At 49.6% G+C, this 22,584-nt stretch overlaps 1 protein-coding gene and 1 long non-coding RNA gene across 21 annotated transcripts in view; one reads left to right on the top strand and one right to left on the bottom strand.

Moving 5' to 3' along the window:
- The window catches only part of PITPNM2 (phosphatidylinositol transfer protein membrane associated 2), a 157,466-nt gene that overhangs the window by 21,680 nt on the left and 113,202 nt on the right, over positions 1 to 22,584 (top strand). For 7 of the 20 annotated variants that reach the window (XM_061142021.1, XM_061142034.1, XM_061142032.1 and 4 more), the window contains exon 2: positions 16,774 to 16,862. The exons of 4 other annotated variants lie outside the window; for them this stretch is intronic. Coding sequence is in view for 7 of the 16 variants with exons in the window: in XM_061142034.1 (XP_060998017.1) it covers positions 16,830 to 16,862 (33 nt within the window). In the remaining 9 variants the exon portion in view is untranslated. Of the gene's footprint in view, positions 1 to 610; positions 707 to 7,059; positions 7,286 to 16,773; positions 16,863 to 22,584 lie in introns of those variants that run through there. 9 more of the 20 variants (XM_061142038.1, XM_061142037.1, XM_061142036.1 and 6 more) reach the window with 4 other exon arrangements.
- LOC133056594 (uncharacterized) lies at positions 8,531 to 19,892 on the bottom strand. Its single transcript, XR_009692858.1, has 3 exons — positions 19,280 to 19,892; positions 12,952 to 13,112; positions 8,531 to 9,258 (listed from the first exon to the last, which is right to left on the bottom strand). It is a non-coding gene; the product is annotated as an uncharacterized LOC133056594 (long non-coding RNA).

The following is a 22,584-nucleotide window of genomic DNA, read 5'->3' as shown; positions in this document are numbered from 1 at the left end:
GCCCTGCAATGAGAAACCTGAGCACTGCAACGAAGAGTAACCCCCGCTTGCTGCAACTGGAGAAAGCCCGTGCACAGCAACGAAGACTCAGCACAACCATAAATAAATGAATAAAATAAAATAAACCAGCTCAAGGACACTGAATGAACCAGTTTGTTGGGGACTGAGGCATCCTTCACATTTCCCTGGTGATGATCCTGCTCTTTCTCCAAGGCATTTCTTGTCTCTCTGAATAAACAGCGAGCCCTCGGTACAACTCAGTCTTTCAGGGGTGGGTGAGTCATCCGACTGGCCGGAGCTACCAAGATGCACATGAAGTTTGGGTGTCACGAACCTGGCTGTCCTGGGGGGCCTTGGAAGAGCTGGATGGGAGCACGCCTACCAGGCGGCCCCCTGACTGAACCCCCGGCGCTCTCAATTCCTTTTAAGGTAGCCTTCCCTCCTCCCTGTTTCTTTTCCTTTCCTCTCCTCAGTGTGGTTTTGCCACTGTTAATGTTTTGCCTTATTTAAGCCACAGTTGTTTGTATGAGCGGCCAAGGGGGCCAGTATAACTTTCCAAGGACTGAGGGCCTCGGGCTTTGTGGAAGCTTGTTCCTTGAAGCCTAGGGCCCTTGCTCTGCTCGTCAGCCCACTTCTCAATGGTCAGGGTTGCTGCTGGCCTGCAGACTGGATCATGGAGGATCACAGGCAAGTGCTCCCAAGCTTGGTATGTATGCACTGATCCCTGGAGAGCTCTCAAATCTGGGAACCAGCTCACTGGAGAGGGATGGTTTTTTGATATACTTTCCAATTCTTTAGAAATATGTGGTTCACAGGATTAAAAGGTAGATATAATGTGGTTTCCAAAAAAAAGTATTTTAAAATCGTTTGGACTACTTACTTTTTTTTGCATTCTGCTGTTCCAAAAGAAACATTAAATGTTGACTTTTTAACAAAAAAAACTAAAATAGTTATTAAAATTAAAAATTTAAAAACTCTTGTTCAAGTAAACATTTTTTTTTCAATTAAATGTTTTTTTAAAAAAAATATTTATTTATGTATTTGACTTTGCCAAGTCTTATTTGTAGCACATGGGGTCAATCTAGTTCCCTGATCGGGGATCAAACCCTGGCACCCTGCATTGCGAGCTCAGACTCTTAGCTTCTGGACCACCAGAGAAGTCCCCAGTTAAACTTTTAACACCAATGTTATTGCCCTGTCAGTGATGTTTATCTTCCTTTGAAATTACCAAGTCTGATTTTTCTACCTAAATTGCCACAGTCGGTCAGTTCCTGCCTCCCCTCAATCTCTTCCTTCCCCGGCAACTCAAGACTCATGGTTTTCAAGTATTTAAAGAATATGATTTAGTTTTCCAATCCTTTTTTTTTTTTAAATAAGTTCTTTTTTCATTTTTAAAATTTTATATCGGAGTATTTTTTTTTTTTAATTTTTTGGATGTGGACCATTTTTTAAAGTCTTTATTGAGTTTGTTACGATATTTCTTGTGTTTTATGTTTTGATTTTTTTGGCCTTGAGACATGTGGGATCTAAGCTCCCCAACCCCACTCCCCTGCAGTGGAAGGCAAAGTCTTACCCCTTGGACCGCCAGGGAGGCCCCTCCACTACTTTTCTTCACTCATTGTTTACTCAGTCATTCTTTCATGTCTTCAAAAAATTACTGAAACACACAAAAAGTTGTACTTGATGTTATACCAGACATTGGCAAGGTGTTAAAGATAAACTAGATCAACTCATGCTGTGCATCTTAAACATGAAAAGCTAGGAGAAGAAAGAAGATAAATTAAATACATTCCTTGATTTATAGAACTTACAAATTCATAGGTTACAATAAAGTAGTCCAGTAACAAAATAATAAAGACCATACTTGGTATGAAAAATATTGTTTGGATAGGTAATACAGTATATTCAGTACTTGGTACCCAATGTCCAAGGGCTGAGAGGTAAACGTAAGTCTTCTTTGCTTCCTGTCTGTAGTCTCCCGGTGTGTGTATCTTTCAGAAAGATGCTCTGCATATATGAGTGTATATTACTTCAGAAAACCACAAATGGCTGCCTTCCTATGCACCTGCTGTTTTGACTTAACAATTTAGACATCTGGAGGTGATCCTCTGTTGGTTCATTTAGGCTGTCCGGGCCTTTTTTTTCCCCTTCTATTTTTTGGCCTCACCCTTGCATCATGCAAGACTATAGTTCCCCGACCAGGATGGAGCTGCCCTCTGCAGTGGAAACACAGGGTCTTAACCACTGGACCACCAGGGAAGTCCCATGCCTGGAGCTTTTTAACGACGGACTCATTATTTGGCTACTCAATGCATCATCGTTTCTTAAACCAACTCCCCAGCCATGGAGTTTTGCATTGTAACCAAGGAAGAGCAAACTGCCTCTGTGAGTCTCCTGGTTCGTAGGTTTTGATGCAAATAGGCTTTCAAATCTGCAGAATAAATTTCCCCATAGTAGAAATACTAGGTCAAGGAGTGTTTGCCTTTTATTTTCTGTACTACTGCTCAATTGCTGTCCTTAAAGGGAGGGCCAATTGACATTCCTACTTACTGTGTGGGAGCAAGAGACAGTGGTTTTTAACCTCAAAACCCCAAGCAAGGAAGAGCTTTTAAGTAAAATGAAAATCTGGAGAAAATTGGGTGAGAGCCTTTCTACCGCAAAGGGCAAGTCTAGCAGAGTTCCTGGCCAGCCGGCTCCCATTAGATGTCCACTCAAGCACAGCAGGGTGGGGAGCCTGTGATTCCTCCAGACAGACTGTGGCCTGTAAGGTTCCTTCCTGGTGGGGGTGGGGGACAGAAGCTGTCCAGGCCCCTCCTCTGTCGACTCATCTATCATCAAGTAGCTGAGAAGTACCAGGAGCTTTAAAATTACAATATGAGGGACTTTGCTGGTGGTTCAGCGGTTAAGACTCTGATTTGCAGTGCATGGGATGAGGGTTCGACCCCCTGGTCGGGGAACTAGGATCCCACATACCGTGGGGCAACTAAGCCTGTGTGCCACAACTCGAAGAGTCCATGCGCTGCAACGAAAGACCTTGCATGCCACAACTAAGACCCGATGCAGACAAATAAACAAATAAATATTTTAAAAAAATTACAAGATAATGTTGCCAAGTAAAAACATTATTTTTAAAGAGGTACCATTCACGGACATTACCTGGGGTTGGGGGAAAGGGGACCTGGGGAGTTAATGTTGAATGATTATAGGGTTTCTGTTTGGGGGGGTGAGAAAGTTCTGGAAATGGGTGGTGGTGCTAGTTGCGCAACACTGGGAATGTGCTTAATGCTGTTGAACACTTAAAAATGCTTAAAAATGTTACAATTTATGTTATCAATAATTAACCACACACAGAGGAAAGCTATAATTCCTCGTAGCCATCTTCTCATGAACTAAAGGACACTAAGAAATAGGAAAAGATCTAATCTAAGAATAGAAAGAGAATAAACATAGGTTTTAGTAGGCTTGCTCCATTGACCATGCAGTTCTCATTTCACCTTGAACTGGAGGGGTCCTGGTGGTGCCTCGTGCTGGCCTGTCTGCTGGGGTGTGGGAGCCGGGGCAGGAGGCCTTGAGGGCTGGAGACATAGGAGCTCAGATTGGGCCGGCCTGGACTCCTCCGTCCCGAAAAGATCCTCACTCTGACTTGGAGGCCTGGGGCTAACCCACTCCCCCTAGGCCACGCTCTGTCCTGAGGTTCTGGGCCCACCCTTGGCCATCTTATATTTTCTTGTTTAAACAAAAGAAACCTGATGCTGGCTTGCTGTTAAATGCTTCGGGGTTTTTTTGGCCACATTCTGCAACATGCGGAACTTCGGGCACCAGGGATCGAATCTGTGCCCCCTGCAGTGGAGGCACAGAGTCTTAACCACTGGACCACCAGGGAAGTTCCATCCCTGGATGTTTGTTGAGTCCAGTGAGAATGAAGCAAGTAGCAACTTGGGTGTGGTCTTTGTCACCGTCTGCCCGTGTCCCCAGCAGCTCACTTTGCTAAAAGAGCCTTTGCCCAGCTCTGTCGGCAAGCCAGTGAGTGGAACAGGAGTCTGAAACTCCTTGGTGGCTCTGAGCAGACATCTCTGCTGGGGCTCGAGGGATCGGAAATGCCTCCCAGAGATGCGCTGAGCCTTTTGCACGGACACCCGGCCTCACTGGGGTGCTTGGTGTGTTACCAGTGAGAACTTTTGTCCCAAATCTGTATCGTCAAGCCGCCTGGCCTGCTGGTCTCTGCTCTTAGAGGGTGTGGAATGTGCACATGGGCTTGCTCTCCTGGGACACAGTAGCAAACCCCTGAGCCTCAGGCCGTGTCTGGCCTCAGGCTCTGACTTTTTTCATCTGTCCACATGTGGGGTTGTGGTCCTCACCCTGGTTGCACGGACAGAGTGCCAGTCCTTGGAAAGACTGTGACACTCGATTGATTCCATGGCCACAGAGTCCCCTACTTGCCCAGTCACTACAGAACCAGCTCATGACTATCAGAGCAGGAAGCAGCTTCTAGCTATGTCACTAACCCTCATTTCACAGTCAAAATCCAGAACCCAGGAGGCAAGGTGGCCAGCTGGCACTTGAACCCAGTCTGTGTGCTACCCAAGGCCCTGAACGCTCTGGTTGGTGCATTTTAAATCTTCGAGGGTGTTCGTTATACGAAGACTCTAAAGAGTGAAGTAGGTCAGACAGAGAAGGAGAAATATCATATCATATCCGTTATATGTGGAATCTAAAAAGAAATGATACAAATGAACTTACAAAATGGAAAGAGATTCACAGACTTAGAGAACAAACTTACGGTTGCTGGGGGAAAGGATGAGGGGGAATGGATAGTTAGGAAGTTTGGGACAGACAAGTCCACACTGCTATATTTTAAGTGAATAACCAACAAGGACCTTCTGTACAGCACGGGGAGCTCTGCTCAATGTTATGTGGCAGCCTGGATGGGAGGGGAGCTTGGGGGAGATTGGATACGTGTATATGTATGGCTCAGTCCCTTCATTGTTCCCCTGAAACTGTCACAACATTGTCAACTGGCTATACTCCAATACAAAATAAAAAGCTTAAAATGGAAAAAAAGAGGGAGTAGATACTTCTTGGTGGTCCAGTGATTAAGACTTCACCTTCCAATACAGGGGATGCAGGTTCTGTCCCTGTTCCGGGAGCTAAAATCCCACATGCCTCGTGGCCCAAAACCCAAAATATAAAACAGAAGCAATATTATAACAAATTCGAGGAAGATTTTTTAAATGGTCTACATCAAAAAAATTAGTAAAAAAAAAAAAGAGACTCTAAAGCTGTGAGTTCATAGTGGACGGAAACACGGCCAACCTTCCCTCCAGGCGTGCCCCGCCAAAAGCCCTTGTCAGAGTGTCGGGCCAGGCTGCTGAGCACGCAGCCACCTGCGGTGAGTTTCCATTTGACTCAGGGTTGTCAGGAAGGTGTTCACGGGGCGCTGTGACTGCCAGGCTGACACGGCTCCTCCCGTGGGCGGCAAACACGTGCGTCCCATTGAGAAAATTGCTACTTTGAAAACGAGCTCCGAAGGGAACTTTTTGGCTTTTACTAAAATTAATAAAGCAACCCGCCCCATACCCGAAATTTAAAAGAAGGAAAAGGGGAAAAAATTAACGTCCACCTAGGGAGAAAGAAAACCTCTATTGTTCAGCTTGATCTCAGAACTCAGCAGAAGAACCTTTCCCTGAGGCAAGCTCACTGTTGTCCACCCTTCAGGAGCGGTGGTACCTCGTCCTGGTCTCCTGCGTCTCTAGCGAGACAAAACTCAGGCAGAAGCTGCTTCAGACACAAGCGAAGTGTGCTGTTTGCCTCTTGAGAATTCCCCACAGTCCCATGAGCTCCCTGGAGACATTCCCAGGGTGGCTGTGGAATCAGGGCGGTCTTGCTGAGTGAGTTTCTTTTTTCTTTTTTGAAAGATTGATTGATTTACTTTTGACCATGCTGGGGTCTTCGCTGCTGCAAGCGTGCTTCCTCCGGTAGCAGAGGGTGGGGACTGCTCTCCAGTTTTGGTAGGCGGGCTGCTCACTGCGGTGCCCTCTCTTGCGGAGCACGGGCTCTCCGGTAAGCGGGCTTCAGTAGTGGCAGCACGTGGGCTCAGCAGTTGTGACTGGGTTCTAAAGTCACAGGCTCAGTAGTTGTGGTGCTTGGGCTCAGTTGCCCCCAGGCATGGGGGATCTTCCAGGACCAGGGATCAAACCTGTGGCCCCTGCCTTGGCAGGCAGATTCTTCACCACTGGACCACCTGGGAAGTCCTTGCCAGGTGAGTCTTGTCTGAGTCACTTGAGTCCTGAAGAGTTCCTTGATAAAGAAGTGTCAGGAGGTTATCAAATGTGCTTACCCAGAGGCAGCAGAAGAGGGGGGTTTGAAGGCTCTGCTCACAACTGGTAGGCGCCTGAGGCTGATAGTGGGTCCAAGCCTGCCGAGACGTGAGTTGGTCTCTCGGGTTCCCCATGGTCCAGTGTATGGTGGGGATATGGCCCAGGGAAGCCACCTGAACCCTGGAGCCTGGCCTCCCCCAGGGTTGAGGCACAGCCTTTATAGACAGGTCATGTGTTTCACAATACTTACCGCATCCTGTAGCCAGATGGTCTAAACAACCCATCCGTGGTACGGGTATGTAAATATTTTCCGTATTTATCATGCTGCTGCGGTATTGACGTTAACAAGGATGAAGAATTACACTCCGTGCGGTAACACATCAGTCAGGCCACAGGGGGACCACCAAAGCTGGCCCTCTGCTGTGGAGGGGACAGATTTCAGGACAAGCCTGGTCTCTTGCTTCCTCCTGCCCAGACATCGATTCCCTCACCCAGAGACCCTGGAGAGCCTTCCTCTCAGAGCTCTTGGCCAAGACAGAGATTCTTATCATGAGCAGTGTGTTTTTTGGTTAGCAGAGTTCTGTGGTCAGCCTGTTGCCCTCTTTGCTTTGCCTACTAGGAAGTCCACAGCTAAGTTTTTTTTTTTTTTCCCAACTCATTTGCATGTAGATTGTCTTCAATTAGGAGTCTCAGCATAGAGGATCATGTGAGGTGTCTTAGGGGCCAGGCCTGGGAGTGGGGGAGTGGTATACACCCCTCTATTCACAGAACTAATCACACAGCCCCACTAAGAATCCAGGGAGCTCAGGTGTACTTCAGAAGAGGAAATTGGATCAAGCCGGATTTCCACAGGGAATGTTGTGGAAGGAACAAACAAATTCACAAAGGATGCAGAGATGAGTGCTTCAGCTCCCAGGGGACAGAGGTGAAGACTCCCGGGTGTGTGTCTCCCTATATACTAGACACAGGTAATTGGACTTTGTTCAGTGTTTTGGATTCTATTTCAGTGTTGCTTTCCCTTCTGCCAAAACTGCAGTGTTGCAGAATGTTGGAGCCGAATGGAGAGGTCTTTTATTATTATTAATTAAAGAAAAATTATTGGAATATAGTTGATTTACAATGTTCTGTGAGTTTCAGGTGGACAGCAAAGTGGTTCAGTTATATATGTGTACACTTGTATTCATTCTTTTTCACATTCTTTTCCCTCACAGGTGATTGCAGAGTGTTGAGTAGAGTTCCCTGTGCCATACACTAGGTCTTTGTTAGTTATCTGTCTGATATTTAGTACTGTGTGTATGTTAATCCCACGCTCCTAATTTATCCCTCCCCGTCATATTTCCCCTTTGGTGACCATAAGTTTGTTTTTGAAGTCTGTGAGTCTACTTATGTTTTGTAAATAAGTTCATTTATGTCATTTTTTTTTTTAAGAGTTAGATTCCACATATGAGTGATATCATGTGATATTCGTTTTTTTCTGTCTGACTTACTTCACTTAGTATGATAATCTCTAGGTCCGTCTGTGTAGTTGCAAATGGCATTATTTCATTCTTTTTATGGCTGAGTAATATTCCATTGTATCAAATAAGCAACATCTTCTTTATCCATTCCTCTGTCGATGGACATTTAGGTTGCTTCCACGTCTTGGCTACTGTAGTAGCACTGCAGTGAATGTTGGAGTGCATGTATCTTTTAAAATTATGGCTTCCTCTGGATATATGCCCAGGAGTGGAATTGCTGAATCATATGGTAACTCTATTTTTAATTTCTTAAGGAACCTCCATACTGTTCCCCATAGTGGTTGTACCAATCTGCATTCCCACCAACAGTGTAGGAGGAGTCCCTTTGCTCCATACCTGGAAAGGCCTTTTAGACATCAATCTTCTCACTGTACAGCTGGGGAAACTGAGGCCCAGTGAGGGGAACTGACTTGCCCAGAGTCAGTCAGCTAGAACTCTGTTCTCAACCCCCACACCTGGGATCACTACCCACCCCCCACCCCCCACAGGGAATTCCACCAATATCTCTGTCCACACTGTACAAACCCCTGCTCTGGGCAGGACCATTCAAAGTCATTCTTCTTATGGCTTAAAAAGAATGACTTTTAAAAAGAATGTTGAATTGATCAGCTGATGGATGGCCTGATTAGTCCGTTGGATCATTGGAGAAATCCCCCAGCCTTCCCAGCAGCTGTTTGAATCTTAGTACAGGGCTTGATTTCAGCGTTTGTTCCACTGGGATTTGGGGAGTGGAAAATCAGTCTTTTCCTCAGACTCATTCAAGCCCTGACTTCTCTTAGTGACTCATATGTGAGAGCGTGAAGGAGCTTCATAACAGAAATTTCCCCCAAACCCATTAGAGGGCTGACTGCTGTGTCGGTGTTCTGCTGCGGCAACAGAGGACTCCCCCAACCTAGTGGCTGAAAGCACCATCTATTTGTTGATGGCGTGGCAATTCGGGCAGGGCTTGCTGGGGACGGCTCATCTCTGCTCCTCTGATGTCAGCTGGGATGGCTTGACGCGAGTGGAAGATGCATTCCCACCGTGACCCAGCTCCCGTGGCTGGTGGGTGGGTGTAGGCTCTTGGCTGTATCAGTTGAGGCACGGGTTCCTCTCTGAGTGACCCCTCCCCGTGGCTGGATAGGCTCAGTGATCTCCAGCTGGTTGGACTTCTTGCGTGATGGCTGCCCACTCCCCCAGGGGACAAACAGACATATCCATGCCTCCTCCTTCTCCTCCATCCTCTTCTTTTTTTAAAAAAAAAACCTAATTTTTAAAAAATTGTAGTGAAATACATATAGTGTAAAATGTATCACTTTAACCATTGCTTTAATTGAAGCATAGTTGGGATTGATACACATATACACTTATAGACACGATGTATAAAATAGATAACTGATGAGACTGTATAGAACCGGGATCTCTATTCAGTGCTCTCTGGTGACCTAAATGGGAATTAAGACCAAAAAAAGAGGGAATATTTGTAAACATACAGCTGATTCACTTTGCTGTGCAGTAGAAACTAATACAACATTGTAAAGCAATTAGACTCCAATATAAATTAATTAAAAAACAACAACATGGTGTTAGTTTCAGGGGCATGCTGTAACCATTTTTAAGCGTGCAGATCTGTGGCATTATGTGGATTCACATTATTGCAACCATCTTCACCATCCACAGAATCCTTTCCACCTTGCAAAACTGAAAATTTATCCCCATTAAACACTTAACTCCCTGTCCTCCTTCCCCCAGCACCTGGCAGCCACCCTTCTACTTTCCATCTCTCTGGACTTGACTCTTATATAAATGGAATCAGAGAGTGTTTGTCCTGTTTGTCTGGTTGATCTCACTCAGCATAATGTCCTTGAGGCTCATCCATGTTGTTGTATGTGACAGGATGTCCTTCCTTTTGAGGGCTGTATACTATTCCTTTGTATAGATCACATTTTGCTCATCCATCCACCTGTTGACAGGGTGGCCTGCCTTCTGCTGTTGTTACTAGCACTGTTGTAAACACCCGTGCTAATATCTGCTGGAGTCTCTGCCTTCAGTGAGTCTCAGCCAGTCCTTCCTTAAGGTTTTGTTCCAGGGTAACTCGCTGTCTCCCCAGTTCTCCCAAGTTCTGTTGGTCAATACAGGACATGGGGCCAGACTGGATTCAAAGAATAGGGACTTCCCAGGGCCCTGGCCCACGAGGGGCCACCAAGGTAACCATCCAGCACAGCCGCTCTGGGAAAAGCTCTTTGCCAAAGGGGCAGGTGGATCCACTCACGCTAACGCGTCCCTGCTCTCGGATGCCCCCGGATCTCCCGGGCTCGCAGAGGCCGGGTACCATGGGAGAAGCTGCAGTCAGACCCCCGTGGTCCCCTGCCTCCAGGCGGCCGCAGCGCCTGCCGTCTGCTCTGCACTGCTAATGGCTGCGCCTCTCATTACATAATCTGTTATTCTGGGCTGCACCAGGCCCTGGTTACTTGTCAAAAGTTTCTAAGAGCCAGCTGTATCAGCTCCAGGCAACTGGGGGCGCTGCCCCTCCCTCGTAGTATTAGTCACTCTGTACTTAGCTAAATTTAACTTTTTATCATCCAAATGATATTTTTGTGGGCTTGGGATTTTACATAATGCTACCAACTGCTGCAGGCTAAGAATTTCTCCTTTCTGTTAAGTGTGTGTGTGTGTGTATGTGTGTGTGTGTGTTGGGTGTTTTCCCTCGTGAACTTTTGCACACCCGAGGCAGCCCTGTTCAGCTCCTCTCCCCGCTCTGCCCTCCCAGGCCCGGGTTTGTTCTGCAGGCTTGGTTTCGCCTCCTGCCAGCTGGGAGCAGATTGCCCCTAACAGCGTCCTAATGGCCCCGCTAATGCATCCTTCCTCACTTGAGGCCCCTTCACTTTGAAGGTCTCTGAGGGTTTCCCTGCTGCCTCCACGCCTGGGCTTCAGAGAGAAGTTCAGGTTCAGAGTTGAGTGTTGAGAAAGCAGAGAGAAGGATCCAAAAAGGGGTGGTGGGTGGTGACTGGAAAGGGACAAGAAATAAGAAGCCCAGCCATCACCCCTCCTTGCCCCCCAGGGCTGGGGGTCCAGGAAGCAGGGTCTTTCTCTGTACTTGGGGGTGGTGGGGTGGAGAATTCAGGGCTGAGGGTGCTGAGTGGGGACACCTGGCCTCTCTTTGGGGTGGTTCCGGAGCAGGACCTGGGGATGTGGGGATGCACCGTGGCCATCCTGACTCTCCCGGAGCTCCCGCTGCTCAGCAACGGCGGCCCACCCTGGGGTCTCCTGCAGTCCACAAAACCGTGTGTGGGAGGTGTCGACTGCCGTTTTCCAGATGGGGAGACCAAGGGTGGGGTCGGTCATAGTGTAGTAAGTAGTTGTGGTAGTAAGTACAGCGGCAGCAAACACGGGGTGCCTACGTGTGCCAGACTCGGTGCTGAGCACTTGCCTTCCTGAACTAGGTAGTAGTGTTAGCACTCTTTATTTTTAAAAAATACTTATTTCATTTCTTATTTATTTATTTGGCCGCTCTGGGTCTTAGTGGTGGCATACGGCATCTTTTTTTTCTTTAATTGCAGCATGTGAGATCTAGTTCCTTTCCCAGGGTTCAAACCCAGGCCCCCCTGCATTAACAGCAGGGAGCCTCAACCACTGGACCAGTAGTGAAGTCCTAGTGTCGGCCCTTTTCCACAGGTAAGGAAGCCAAGTCCAGACGAGTTAAGCATCTGGCTTGAGGCCACAGGGCCTAGAGATGGCAGAGCCGGATGTCAAAACCTGTCCATCCAGGGCGCTAAGCTGATTCCTGGGATGGGCTGCCGACAGACGGCAGAGATCAGACTCAGACCGGGCCCTGTGCCCTCTGCGAAGCATCACTAAGCTGATTCTAGCCTCATCTAGTTGTCTCCTCCTGCCAGATGACTGTGAAGTGCAGCAGGCTGTGAGTTGTGTCTGGGCCTCTCAGGGAGAGTTAACCTGACCCTGGGGAGAAGAACCAGGTGCCAGGGGACAGGGACAAGAGAAACTGACTCTCATGCCTTTTTTAGAAATCTTTTCAGAATGTATTACTCATTTTAAATTATTTTATTAAAAACCAGGAACTCCTAGCTATGTACCTAAAAGAATCAAGAGCATATGTCTACACAAAAACTTGTACATGAATGTTCTCAGCAGCATAATTCATAATAGCCCCAGAGCGAAAATAACCCAAGTGTCCATTCACAAATGAATGGATAAACCAAACAGAGTCGATCCACACAATGCCATGCTGATCAGCCTCAAAAAAAGAATGAAGTACTGACACATGCCACGATGTGGATGAGCCTTGAAAACATGATTCGAAGTAGAAGCAGTCCAACACAAAAGGCCACGTACTGACTGTATGATCCAATTTATGTGAAATGTCCACAGTAGACAAATCTGTAGAGATAGAAAGCAGATGGCACTGGCCAGGGCCTGGAGGGAAGGGATTTGCCGAGTGACTACTAATAGATGTGGGATTTCCTTGATGGGGAGCGATATTGGGGTGTGTGATGAAGATGTTCCAGAATTAGAGAGAGGTGATAATCACACAACTTTGTAAATGTACTAAATGCTGCTAAATTGTACCCCTTAGAAGGGTCATGGGACTTCCCTGATGGTCCAGTGGTTAAGAATCTGCCTTCCAATGCAGGCAATGAAGGTTCAATCCCTGTTTGGGGAAATAAGATCCCACATGAATTTTTTTTAAAAATGGGTGAATTTTGTGGCATGTGAATTATATGTTAATAAATCAGAAAATCGGGAGCCATACCTTCAGATGGAATCAAAAGCTGGATGGCCCCTGCCTGTTATCAGCAACTTGGACGACTTGCTTGGGTACCACTGCTGTTTGCATCCATCCCTCTCTGCCCATTCTTCAGCCACCTGCCTCCCCTGGTCTCCATGTCAACGGGGGATGGAAACAACAGTGTTTAACTCCAGCCATGCTACCCACTCATTTGGAACTTACACTTTCAACCAGGGCCAGCTTTAGACATGTGGACGTCTGGGCAAGCTAGTCATTTGGCACCCCATCAAACCAGTATTCTTTAAGTGTTTGTTTGACATTTATTTAGTGGGTATGAAGAGAGACTGATATTCTATTAATAGCAGCTGTGTGGAGAAACAGATTCACTTACTAATTCATGTCCACCGACTAAAACATTTAGGGATCCGAAAATTTTTCAGGAAAGCAATTCTGACTTCTGTTCTCAAAGGATGGGTTTTTTTCTTTGTTTTTTTCACCCTCTTGCAATTTTCCAAGTCATCGAAGAGGCATATTGAAGATTCAGATTTAAAACTGAAAGAAGAGGAGCTAATGTATAACATGATGACTACAATTGATAACACTGTAGTATTGTATAAGGGAGATTTGCTAAAAGAGTAGAACTTAAGTGTTCTCACCACAAAACAACAATAAAACCAACATGGTGATAGAATAATAAACTCAATGATGAGAATCCTTTCACGGTGCATACGTCTATCAGATCATCATACTGTACACTTTATTATTTTTTTTAATTGAAGTATGGTTGATTTACAATGTTATCTTGGTTTTAGGTGTATAGCAAGATGATTCAGTTGTACATACACATATATATTCTTTTTCAGATTCTTTTCCATTGTAGATTTTTATAAGATATTGACTTTAGTTCCCTGTGCTACATAGTAGGTCCCTGTTATTCATCCCTTTTATATATAGTAGTGTGTATACGCTGGGCTTCCCTGGTAGCTCAGCTGGTAAAGAATCTGCCTGCAATGCAGGAGACCCCAGTTCGATTCCTGGATTGAGAAGACCCCCTGGAGAAAGGAATGGCTACCCCCTCTAGTATTCTGCCTTGGAGAATTCCATGGACAGGGGATCCATGCGGTTGCAAATAGTCGGACACAACTGAGTGACTTTCCCTTTCAGTGTTTATATGCTAATCCCAAACTCCTAATTTGTGCCACCCCACCTTTCCCCTCTGGTAATCCTAAGCTTATATTCTATAGCTGTGGGTCTATTTCGTAAGTTCATTTGTATCATCTTTTTAGATTCCACATGTAAACAATGTCATATGATATCTGTCTTTCTCTATCTGATTTACTTCACTTAGTATGATTATCTCTAGGTCCTCCATGTTGCTGCAAATGGCTTTATTTCATTCTTTTTATGGCTGTACACTTGAAGTATATCACGATTTTATTTGTCGATTATACTTCAATAACACTGGGGGTGGGGAGCTCAAAGGAATAAAATGCCTTTGTTCCTGGTAAACAGCAACACACCGCACATCATTTAGTTCCAGAACTTCCCCCCACGTCCCCCTAGACCACGGCTACAGGCGTGCATGGAACACACGTGCAGCAGGTCTCAGCCTGGAATTGTGTGCTCTTTTGATATTTCATCCCCCTTAAGGGAGCAGGCTGATTGGCTTTTAGCCTTCTGTGTGAGTGGTCATGGGAGGAAAGCCAAGTCCTCCTGCAGCATCTTGCTACTTTATTTCAGTGTGGTTTTGCCCCCCTGCCCCTAGAGCTCTGTCCCCCCAGGAGCTGCCTGGCTCTTTAAGTTGACCCTGCATTCAATTTTTGGATTTTAAATGCTTTCTTTTGTCAGAAAAATCATTTCCCCACCATGCACCCCTGTGTGAAGAGTGAGCATCCTTTCTCGCAGCCCCCCTCGGATCTTCTGCAGCGGGTGGTGGGGGAAGGGGATGTGTGAGTCACAGCTGACCTTCTCACCCAGAAGAGGTGACATCCTGGGAGAGGTGCGCACAGTGGAGGGGAGTCGCGCCGAAGCCGGCTCGGCTTTGACTAAACCTCTTGGCAGGTTTCCTGACCCCTCAAATGGGGAGATGGGCACAGATCTCCCAGAGGGGTTGGAGGTGTTGTGATGAAAGCTAAGAAGCAGAACAGAGGAGAAGTCCTGCAGAGGCAGGGCGTGTGTACCAGGGCAAGCCAACGGTTCTGATGGAATGGAGCTGGGGAGCTGGCGAAGTTAGTGTGTCTGGGCGGGTAACTGGCACCTGGGCCACCTGGGATGTTTTGTTCTTCGGGGGTTGCGCATGTAAGTGCAGGGCAGAGGAGGAGCCTCAACCCCTGCAGGCCCGTCCCAAAGAGGAATTCACAGCATTTGCTGAGGCTTCCCCCGGAGGGAGCGTGGGACTGCAGGGGGGTGGGCGGCGTGTGAAAAGCCGATCTCTGTGGCTTGCAGCCACACCTCCCACCGCTGGTTATCTTTTCGCCTCCCTAGTTCGCTTCTCTTCCTCCTCTGAACTCTCACCGTCTGTGCCCTCACTCTGCAATGCATCACTTTCATTTTTCCGAGGCACCATGAAACGCCCCCTTCTTTGATTTTTACCTCGGGTGTCCCTGGTTGCCCCAGTGTCTGGCCTCAGCCCCAGGGGTAGGGTTGCTCTGTAGTTGGGTTCCTGGAACAGTCAAGTCGTCTACCTTCCCGTCATGGTCACTGGGAGGCCTCCTGGGCACCACGCACGGGAAGCACTGAAGTCAGACAAACAAGAACGCGTCTTTGTAACCAAAAGTGGGGTCTGGCCACTCGCAGCTCAAAAACCAGTAGAGAGTCCAGGTTGGTGGAAAGGAAAGTTTGCTTCATTTTGGATGCCAGCAAACGGGGATCGGGGGAGGCGGTACACCTGTGCAAAAACTGACTCCCCCCGCCTCCACCATGCTGCACCAACAGTCAGGGGGCAAGAACTTTTATAGACGGAGAGAGGGGGCTCCATGCAGAAACAGCAGAGTCAGCGCCAATGCTCATCTTGAAACTGGTCTTCAGCGGTCTGACCAGCGTCATCTTGGTTGTTTTAAGTACAGTTAATCTTCAGTTCCAGGATTGTTTCTGTTTCTTTGAGGCCAGTTCTCGGAATTGTGTCATGGCTTGTGTCTGGTCATCATGTAGTTAACTTCTTCCATTTAGTGGGGGGTCTCTGTCTGCAAAACAGCTCCTAGGACTTGGTTGGGAATGTTACCTATAGCCCTTGAGGAGGGACTGGAGGTCCTTGACTATGTTTAATGACTAAACTATTATTATTTGGCCTCCTTTGACTGTTTCCCTTTGTTTCTGCATCTTCTTATTTCTCCGATTAAACTCATTCTTTGGCTAAAGTTTTTCCACAGACAAAAGGCAGGCTGCAGACATTGTTGTGGGGGGTGTGGCGGGCAAGGACCATAGGGGTCCTGCTCCATTTCATGTTGAGCTGCACATGTGGTTCAGGGGAGCATCTTGTGTCCTGGGGGGAGCCCTGGATTGGGTGGCGGCTTTCATAGTGCCTGTGCATGTTCTATGCTCTCGTAGGCTGACTGCACCCCGGGACTCCCTGGAAATCTATTTCTCCACCTCTTCTCATTTTGTTGTGAGTGCTTGTCTCTGGCCTCTGGTGGAGGTGGGCCTCCAGCCACATACTGCCCAAGTTCAGGGGCCTGATTAGAAGGTGAGAGTCATCTGCATCTCCCCAAGAGGCTGACCGTGACCCTGCCCTAGGCATCAAGATGCTGGCTGACTGCTGACCGACAGCTCTGGGCTATGTCCCGCTCCTCAACATTCCCGTCTCCCACCTGCCTCCCCTCTGCAGCCTGAGGTCCCAAGGTCCCGCAGTCCCAAAGGTTGATGGGTGAAAAGCCTCAGGTTTGAGGCTGAGAGCTCCACACTGGGCTTCTGAAACAAGGAAGCTTCCCACATGTGCTAGTGGTGTGGGTTTGGGTTCCTCGAGCCGTCTTCCTAAGCAGAGGGAGCCCTGGGCGGTGTCGGGTGGATCAGCCTCCAGGAACACATCCTGGAATGAGTACGTTTTGTCAGAAGAAGACTCCTTTAGCCAGGCGTCCTGCTCCTGTCCTCTGGTCACGTCTGGATTTCTCTGGCATTGCTCAGGATGAGGCCTGGCCTTGTGGATTTCCCAGTGGGCTCTGAGCGATCAGAGCGACCAGGTGTCTCACCCCCTCGCCCTCTGGGCTTCTCCCTGTAGGATGCTGGCTGGGCCGCCCTGGTCCCCGACACCCTTCCGTGGGCCTCGAGAGTAGGATGTCGGCGCTGCCTTCCCACGCAGACCCGCAGGTAAGGACTGACCCCACTTCCAGCTGTGGAGTCTGGGGCTGCAGGGGCTCAGCTGCCATTTCCTCTTCTGTAAATATCTGACTTTGTCTGGTTTACATGGGGGTAGATTGTATTCATCGATCCTGCATCTTGCAGATATAGACTCATCTTCACCTAGCAAGAAGGACTGATGTTCTGTGTCTGGTAGCTTTGGCTTCCCCATGCCAGCCTGTGTTACTCTCCTTTGTATAGGGCACCCTGGGGGTGCTTCTCTGCTCTTGACTCCCTGGCTCATCCTGGTCCTCCCCACCCCAGTCAAAGAGACAGGACCAGAGTTTTGGGGCTTCCAGGGTGAGCTTCCCAGGTGGTGCTAGTGGTAAAGAACCCGCCTACTAGTACAGGAGATGTAAGAGACATGGGTTCTATCCCTGGGTCAGGAAGATCCCCTGGAGGAGGACCTGGCAACTCACTCCAGTTGGACAGAGAATCCTGTGGACAGAGGAACCTGGCAGGCTACAATCCATGGGGTCACAAGGAGTCGTACATGACAGAAGTGTCTGAGCACGCAGTCTGGGTGCTGGCTTGCCGTGTCTCATAAGCTGTGGTTGGCGACACGGAAACAGCAGTGTGAGTGTTTTCGGGTAACCACCTCCCTGGAGGAAACTGAGACCGGAGGCTGTGATGGGCTGGGGTCCTCTAAGGAGTCAGGACCAGTAGTTGTATCCCCCAGGGGCTGGCCCTTTATCTCCTTCTGCCCTGAGTTCTCACAGGAGCCCCCATGCTGGCTTCTGGTCCATCTCATCCCATTGCTGTCCTGAGTCTCAGGCCCTGGCCTCTCTCTGTCCCCTTTTTGTCACACCCGAGGCCTCTGGTGGGCAGAGCAGCTGAAGTGATATTGCCTTTTCCTTTCCTGAACATCGGTGAACCCTTCTCCCTGTGTGCCAATCAGCTGGTTTGAGCTTTGGGGCTCAGAAGGGGGACATTCCATTTGGGGAAACTAACCTGGAGGGAGAACAAGGGAGCACTAAGGTCTCTGGTTTCTGCTGTGTCAGCCAGCCTATGGGTTGTGAACGCATTGCCTCTGCTAAGCATACAGTAACCTGTGCAGAAGCCCTTGCCTATGTGCGTGTTTAGTCGTTTAGTCATGTCCAACCCTTTGGACTGTAGCCCACCTGCCAGGCTCCTCCATCCATGGGATTTTTCAGGCAAGAATACTGACAATCCCTGTTTAACATGAGGCAGCTGCAGCTCAGAGAAGGCAAGTATCTGGCTCAAGGTCACACAGCTAGGCAGTGGTGAGCTTGGCATTGGACCCCAAGTCTAGACCCCATACACATGATGTGGTTTCCCAAACACAGCTGGACTTCCCCATGGGCTGGGGGCCTGGCTGCAGGTAAGTCCCCCCGCCCTCCCCACCTCACCCCTCCCCCACGCCACCTCGCCTGGCCGTCCTCTGCTCCCTGGGCACACGGGGCCCAGCAGACAGGCCCGCAGCCGTGGGCCCACTCACTGCCGTGTTACACCGTGGGCTGTCTCCTCTAATTGCTCACCCTTTTTTGTTGCCGTGAAAAGGCCTCCAAGTGCTAAGAAGGGAGAGTACTGTGTTGTATTTTTTGTTCTGTTGTTTTGCGTGAATTTCCTCCAAGGTGTCTCAAATGGGTGTTTGGAGAGGGAGTTGACATGGGGACACGGGGCCCTCTCTGCCTCTCTGCGGCCACTCGCTCTCCTGCTGGCTGGGGGTGGGGGCCTGGTGAGCCCTCCTCGGCCCACACAGCCCGGCCTGAGCTCTGACCTCAGCTCATGTCGGTTGGAGGGGCCCTGCTCCCACAGAGCCTTCGCTTCCTGTTTTCCTCTTCTACAGGAAGGGGGTTCTTGTCCTTCCTGATGGCCTCGCACCCCAGTTCCGTGGTGTTACTGGCGGTGGGCTTACAGCTCCCCTCATCTGCAGGTCCTCACTTAGAACCCCTCGGGGGACTCCCCTCGTGGTCCAGTGGTTAAGACTTTGCCTTCCAGCACAGGGGACGCAGGTTTGATCCCTGGTTCGGGAACTAAAATCCCACATGCCTCATGGTCAAAAAGAAACCAAAAAAGTCATTAAGAAAAATAGAAGCAATATTGTAACAAATTCAATAAAGACTTTAAAAATGGTCCACATCAAAAACAATCTTAAAAAAAAAAAGAGCTCTTCAACTTCTCTTGTTTAGCCAGCGAACATTTACTGAGTACCCAGTGGTGACTGGGTACCATCCCAGCTGCCTGAGACGCAGCTGCGCAGTCCCCGCCCCTGTGGGGTTTCTGCCCTGCTGTTGGCCCCGTGCCCACTCTGCCCTCTCACCTCTGCACTTTGCATATGCTGTTCCAACATCCTGAGGTTCCCTCTTCTGGCCTCTACCCCAGACCCCCCCCGGATGGTGGAGACAATCATGGTCATGCCTTACCTGCCTTTGAGCTCTTCTTGGGAGTTTGTGGCCTGGTCAGACATGGAAACCACTGGACCCTGGATGGCAAGAGTCAGGGGGTGGTGTGGAGCAAGATGGCCCTTCCGAGAGGGAAATCAACTCCTCATCTCCTCTGCAGGGGGCTGGAGGAGGAAAAGGCTTAAGGAGCAGGGTGTATTTTTAGAGAAGCTCCTTGCTTCAGAGGAACCCGGAGTCCTTCCTTCCAGGAGGTGGGGGTGGGGTGGAGGGCGGGCAGGGGGCAGCTGGAGCTGTCTTCTCAGCTCAGCCTGGCCGTGTTCGCGTTCTGCGTCCGCTGACCTGACCTGACGCAGGAGCTGTCCATTTGCAGGAGGTCTGCCTCTAAGAGGGGGGTCCCAGTGGCGAGAGCATCTGCTCTCAGCCCCACCTCTCCCCCTAGCAGAGGACGTTTGCCCTCCTGAGCAGGTGAGCAGAGCTTCTAGCGTGTTCTTGGCGTGGAGGCTCGGCCGGGGTCTCAGGGCCCAGGCTCCGAGTCGGTCACTTCCTTCCTGACTCCCCAGCTGGCGGGGAGGGACACTTCCTGCCATTGTCGCCGCTGCCCGCCAAGGCCTCCGCGAGGTCACTGCTGTCTCCTGAGGAGGAAGAGAGCTGATGACAAGGGCAGGGACCTCAGACCACAGCCGCGACTGACGCACTGTTCGTCCACACCAGTCCGCCACCCCCGAGCTGGCCTCCCCGCCTCCCCTCAGGCCCCTGGGTGGAGGCTGAGGGAGGGGTAAGGTGTCTTTCCTTCATCCGTGAAAGCTGCACGCCCCCCTCTGCACCCCCGCCCCACAGGGGAGGGTTGGCTGACAGTTCCTGGGGTGTAGGTCTGCTGGGTCAATGAGGGAGGCCACGAGTGTGCACGGAGGCGCGGGGTGGGGAGGGCACAGGAGCAAGGACTGGGGCTTCTCCTGTGGTCCTTCGAGGTCCCCCCACAGCGCTTAGGAATCAGCTGGGCAGGATCTGGCGTTCCCTCTATGTCCCTTCCTGACCTCTCCCATCCATATTCCCTTTTTTTCTTTCTTTTGAACATTTGTTTATTTTGGCTGCGCTGGGTCCTAGTTGCTACACACAGGATCTTCGATCTTAATTGAGGCATGCAGACTCTTTAGTTGTGGCATGTGGGATCCAGCTCCCTGACCAGGGATCGTACCCGGGCCCCCCTGCATTGGGAGCTCAGAGTCCTAGTTACTGAACCACCAGGGAAGTCCCCCCATATTCCCTTTTCGCCTGGCCAGCCCTGCCCAGGCTCGGGCAGAAAGTGGAGGGGGCTTCCACTGAAGCCAGACCTTCCCTTCTTTCCACGTTCTCTGGGGCACCTCCCCACCCCACCACCCTGCCAGGAGCGGTGTCCTGCCGAAGTCCAGCCCTTCCGCCTCCCATTTCGTCCTCTCCTCAGGAGCCCTGGGCACCCACTCCCTGGGTTTGCCCTCTTGGCCTCGGTGACACACGTCTTCCCCAGAACATGCTTCACCTTCACCCAAGTGGCAGGAGCTGCACTTCTCAGGCCTTGTTTCTGGTCTCTGCTCCTGGTCACTTGTGGACGTTCGCCCAGGCACCTTTCGGAGAGCCAGGCTTGAAAGGCCCTAGGCTCGAGCGCTCTGGGGTCGGCAGGGCAGGGTGGGGCAAGCAGCTGGCTCGGCTTCGGTGGTCGGGCTGGGGCGCCCCTGGAGCTCTGTCCACAGGGTCTTGGCACTGCCTCCCGGCTTCTGGCTGCCCTCTGCCCTCTCTTCCCCTGTGTCTGCCTTTCCCTGGTTCTTTCTTTTAAAATTAAGTAATTAATTATTTTTGGCCGCACTGGGTCTTCGTTGCTATGCATGGGCTGTCTCTAGTTGCGGTGAGAAGGGGCTACTCTCCCTCTCCGTGTGTGGGCTTCTCATCAAGGTGGCCTCTGCTGTAGCACACGCGTTCTAGGGCACTTGGGCTTCAGTAGTTGTGGCTTCCAGGCTCTAGAGCGCGGGCTTAGCAGTTGTGGCACGCGGACTTAGTTGCTCTGCAGTGTGTGGAATCTTCCCGCACCAGGAATCAGACCCACGTCCCCTGCATTGGCAGGCGGATTCTTAGCTCCTGGGCCACCGGAGAAGTCCTCCCTGTTCTGATGAAGAGCCCACCCCTTGAGCTTTCCTTCCTTTCCCCTCGATGGGCATCCCGTGCACTAACGAGCTTTGTTTATAACCTTGTCTTGCCCAGCAAGGAAGCATCTGCTTATGAAATGACCCCCCACGTCTCCCGGGGACCAGACCAGGTCTGTGTCATTTCCTTGCTTTGTCCCTCCACATACTTCCTGAACCTTGAACCTGCCCGAAATAATCACTTTGATTCTCGGAGACAGTGTCCAGAGCTTGGGAATCTCAGAGGGACTCTGTCAAGCTGGAGGGTCATATGGCCTGAGACTGTTTTTCTTAGTAGCATGTCCAGACCACCACAAATGATCAAAACCTATTCATTCAACATGTATTTAGTGAGTAGCTGCTTTTCTGGGAGCTGGGTATACACGTGTGATAAAACCTTTAAAACTCTGGCCTTCCTGGGCTTATAGTCTAGCAGGGGGGTAGATACAATATACAAATATGCAGTAAAATGTATAAGTACATCAGATGGTGATCAAAGCTAAGTAAACAGGGGAAGAGAAGGCCTCTCCAGTCAAGGACATTTAAGCAAAAGCCTAAAGGAGGTGAGGGAGAGAGCTGGGAGGTTATCCCAGGCAGAGACAGCCTGTGCAAAGGCCCTGAGGCAGGAGCTTGTCCAGGGTGCTCAAGAAACCTGAGTGAGGGAAGGAGAGGGAGGCTGGAGAAATACGAGAGCCCGAATCTAGCAGGGCCTTGATTGGACTGTCCAGTCCTGTCTGAACTTTGACCTTGATTAAGTGAGGTATGATACCACTCCAGAGTTTGACTAGAGAAGGGCCAGGATCCAACCTGTGCTTTAAAAGGATGGTTTCTGGCTACTGTGTTGAGAACAGACTGGGTGGGGTGAAGAAAGGAAGCAGGGAGACCAGTGGGGAGACGCACACAAGAAGTGAGATGTTAGGTGTTGGACGAGGGTGGCCGCAGTGGTGGTGATGAGAGAGTTGGGCACCAGGTATGTTTTAAAGGTAGAGCTGGAAAGAATCACTGAGGAATAAGGTGATCCTCACTGTGTGGACTTCTTTGTTTTTAAAAAATATATATTTACTTATTTGGCTGCACTGGATCTTAGTTGCGGCACACCGGGGATCTTTGATCTTTGATCTTTGTGGCAGCATGCGGGATCTTTAGTTGTGGCATGCAAACTCTTCGTTGCCA

Source organism: Dama dama, chromosome 5, assembly GCF_033118175.1.
Source record: "Dama dama isolate Ldn47 chromosome 5, ASM3311817v1, whole genome shotgun sequence".
In the NCBI taxonomy this organism is placed as follows: Eukaryota; Metazoa; Chordata; class Mammalia; order Artiodactyla; family Cervidae; genus Dama; species Dama dama.
The sequence above is the reverse complement of the archived record's forward strand: the minus strand, read 5'-3'. Positions and strand labels throughout refer to the sequence as shown.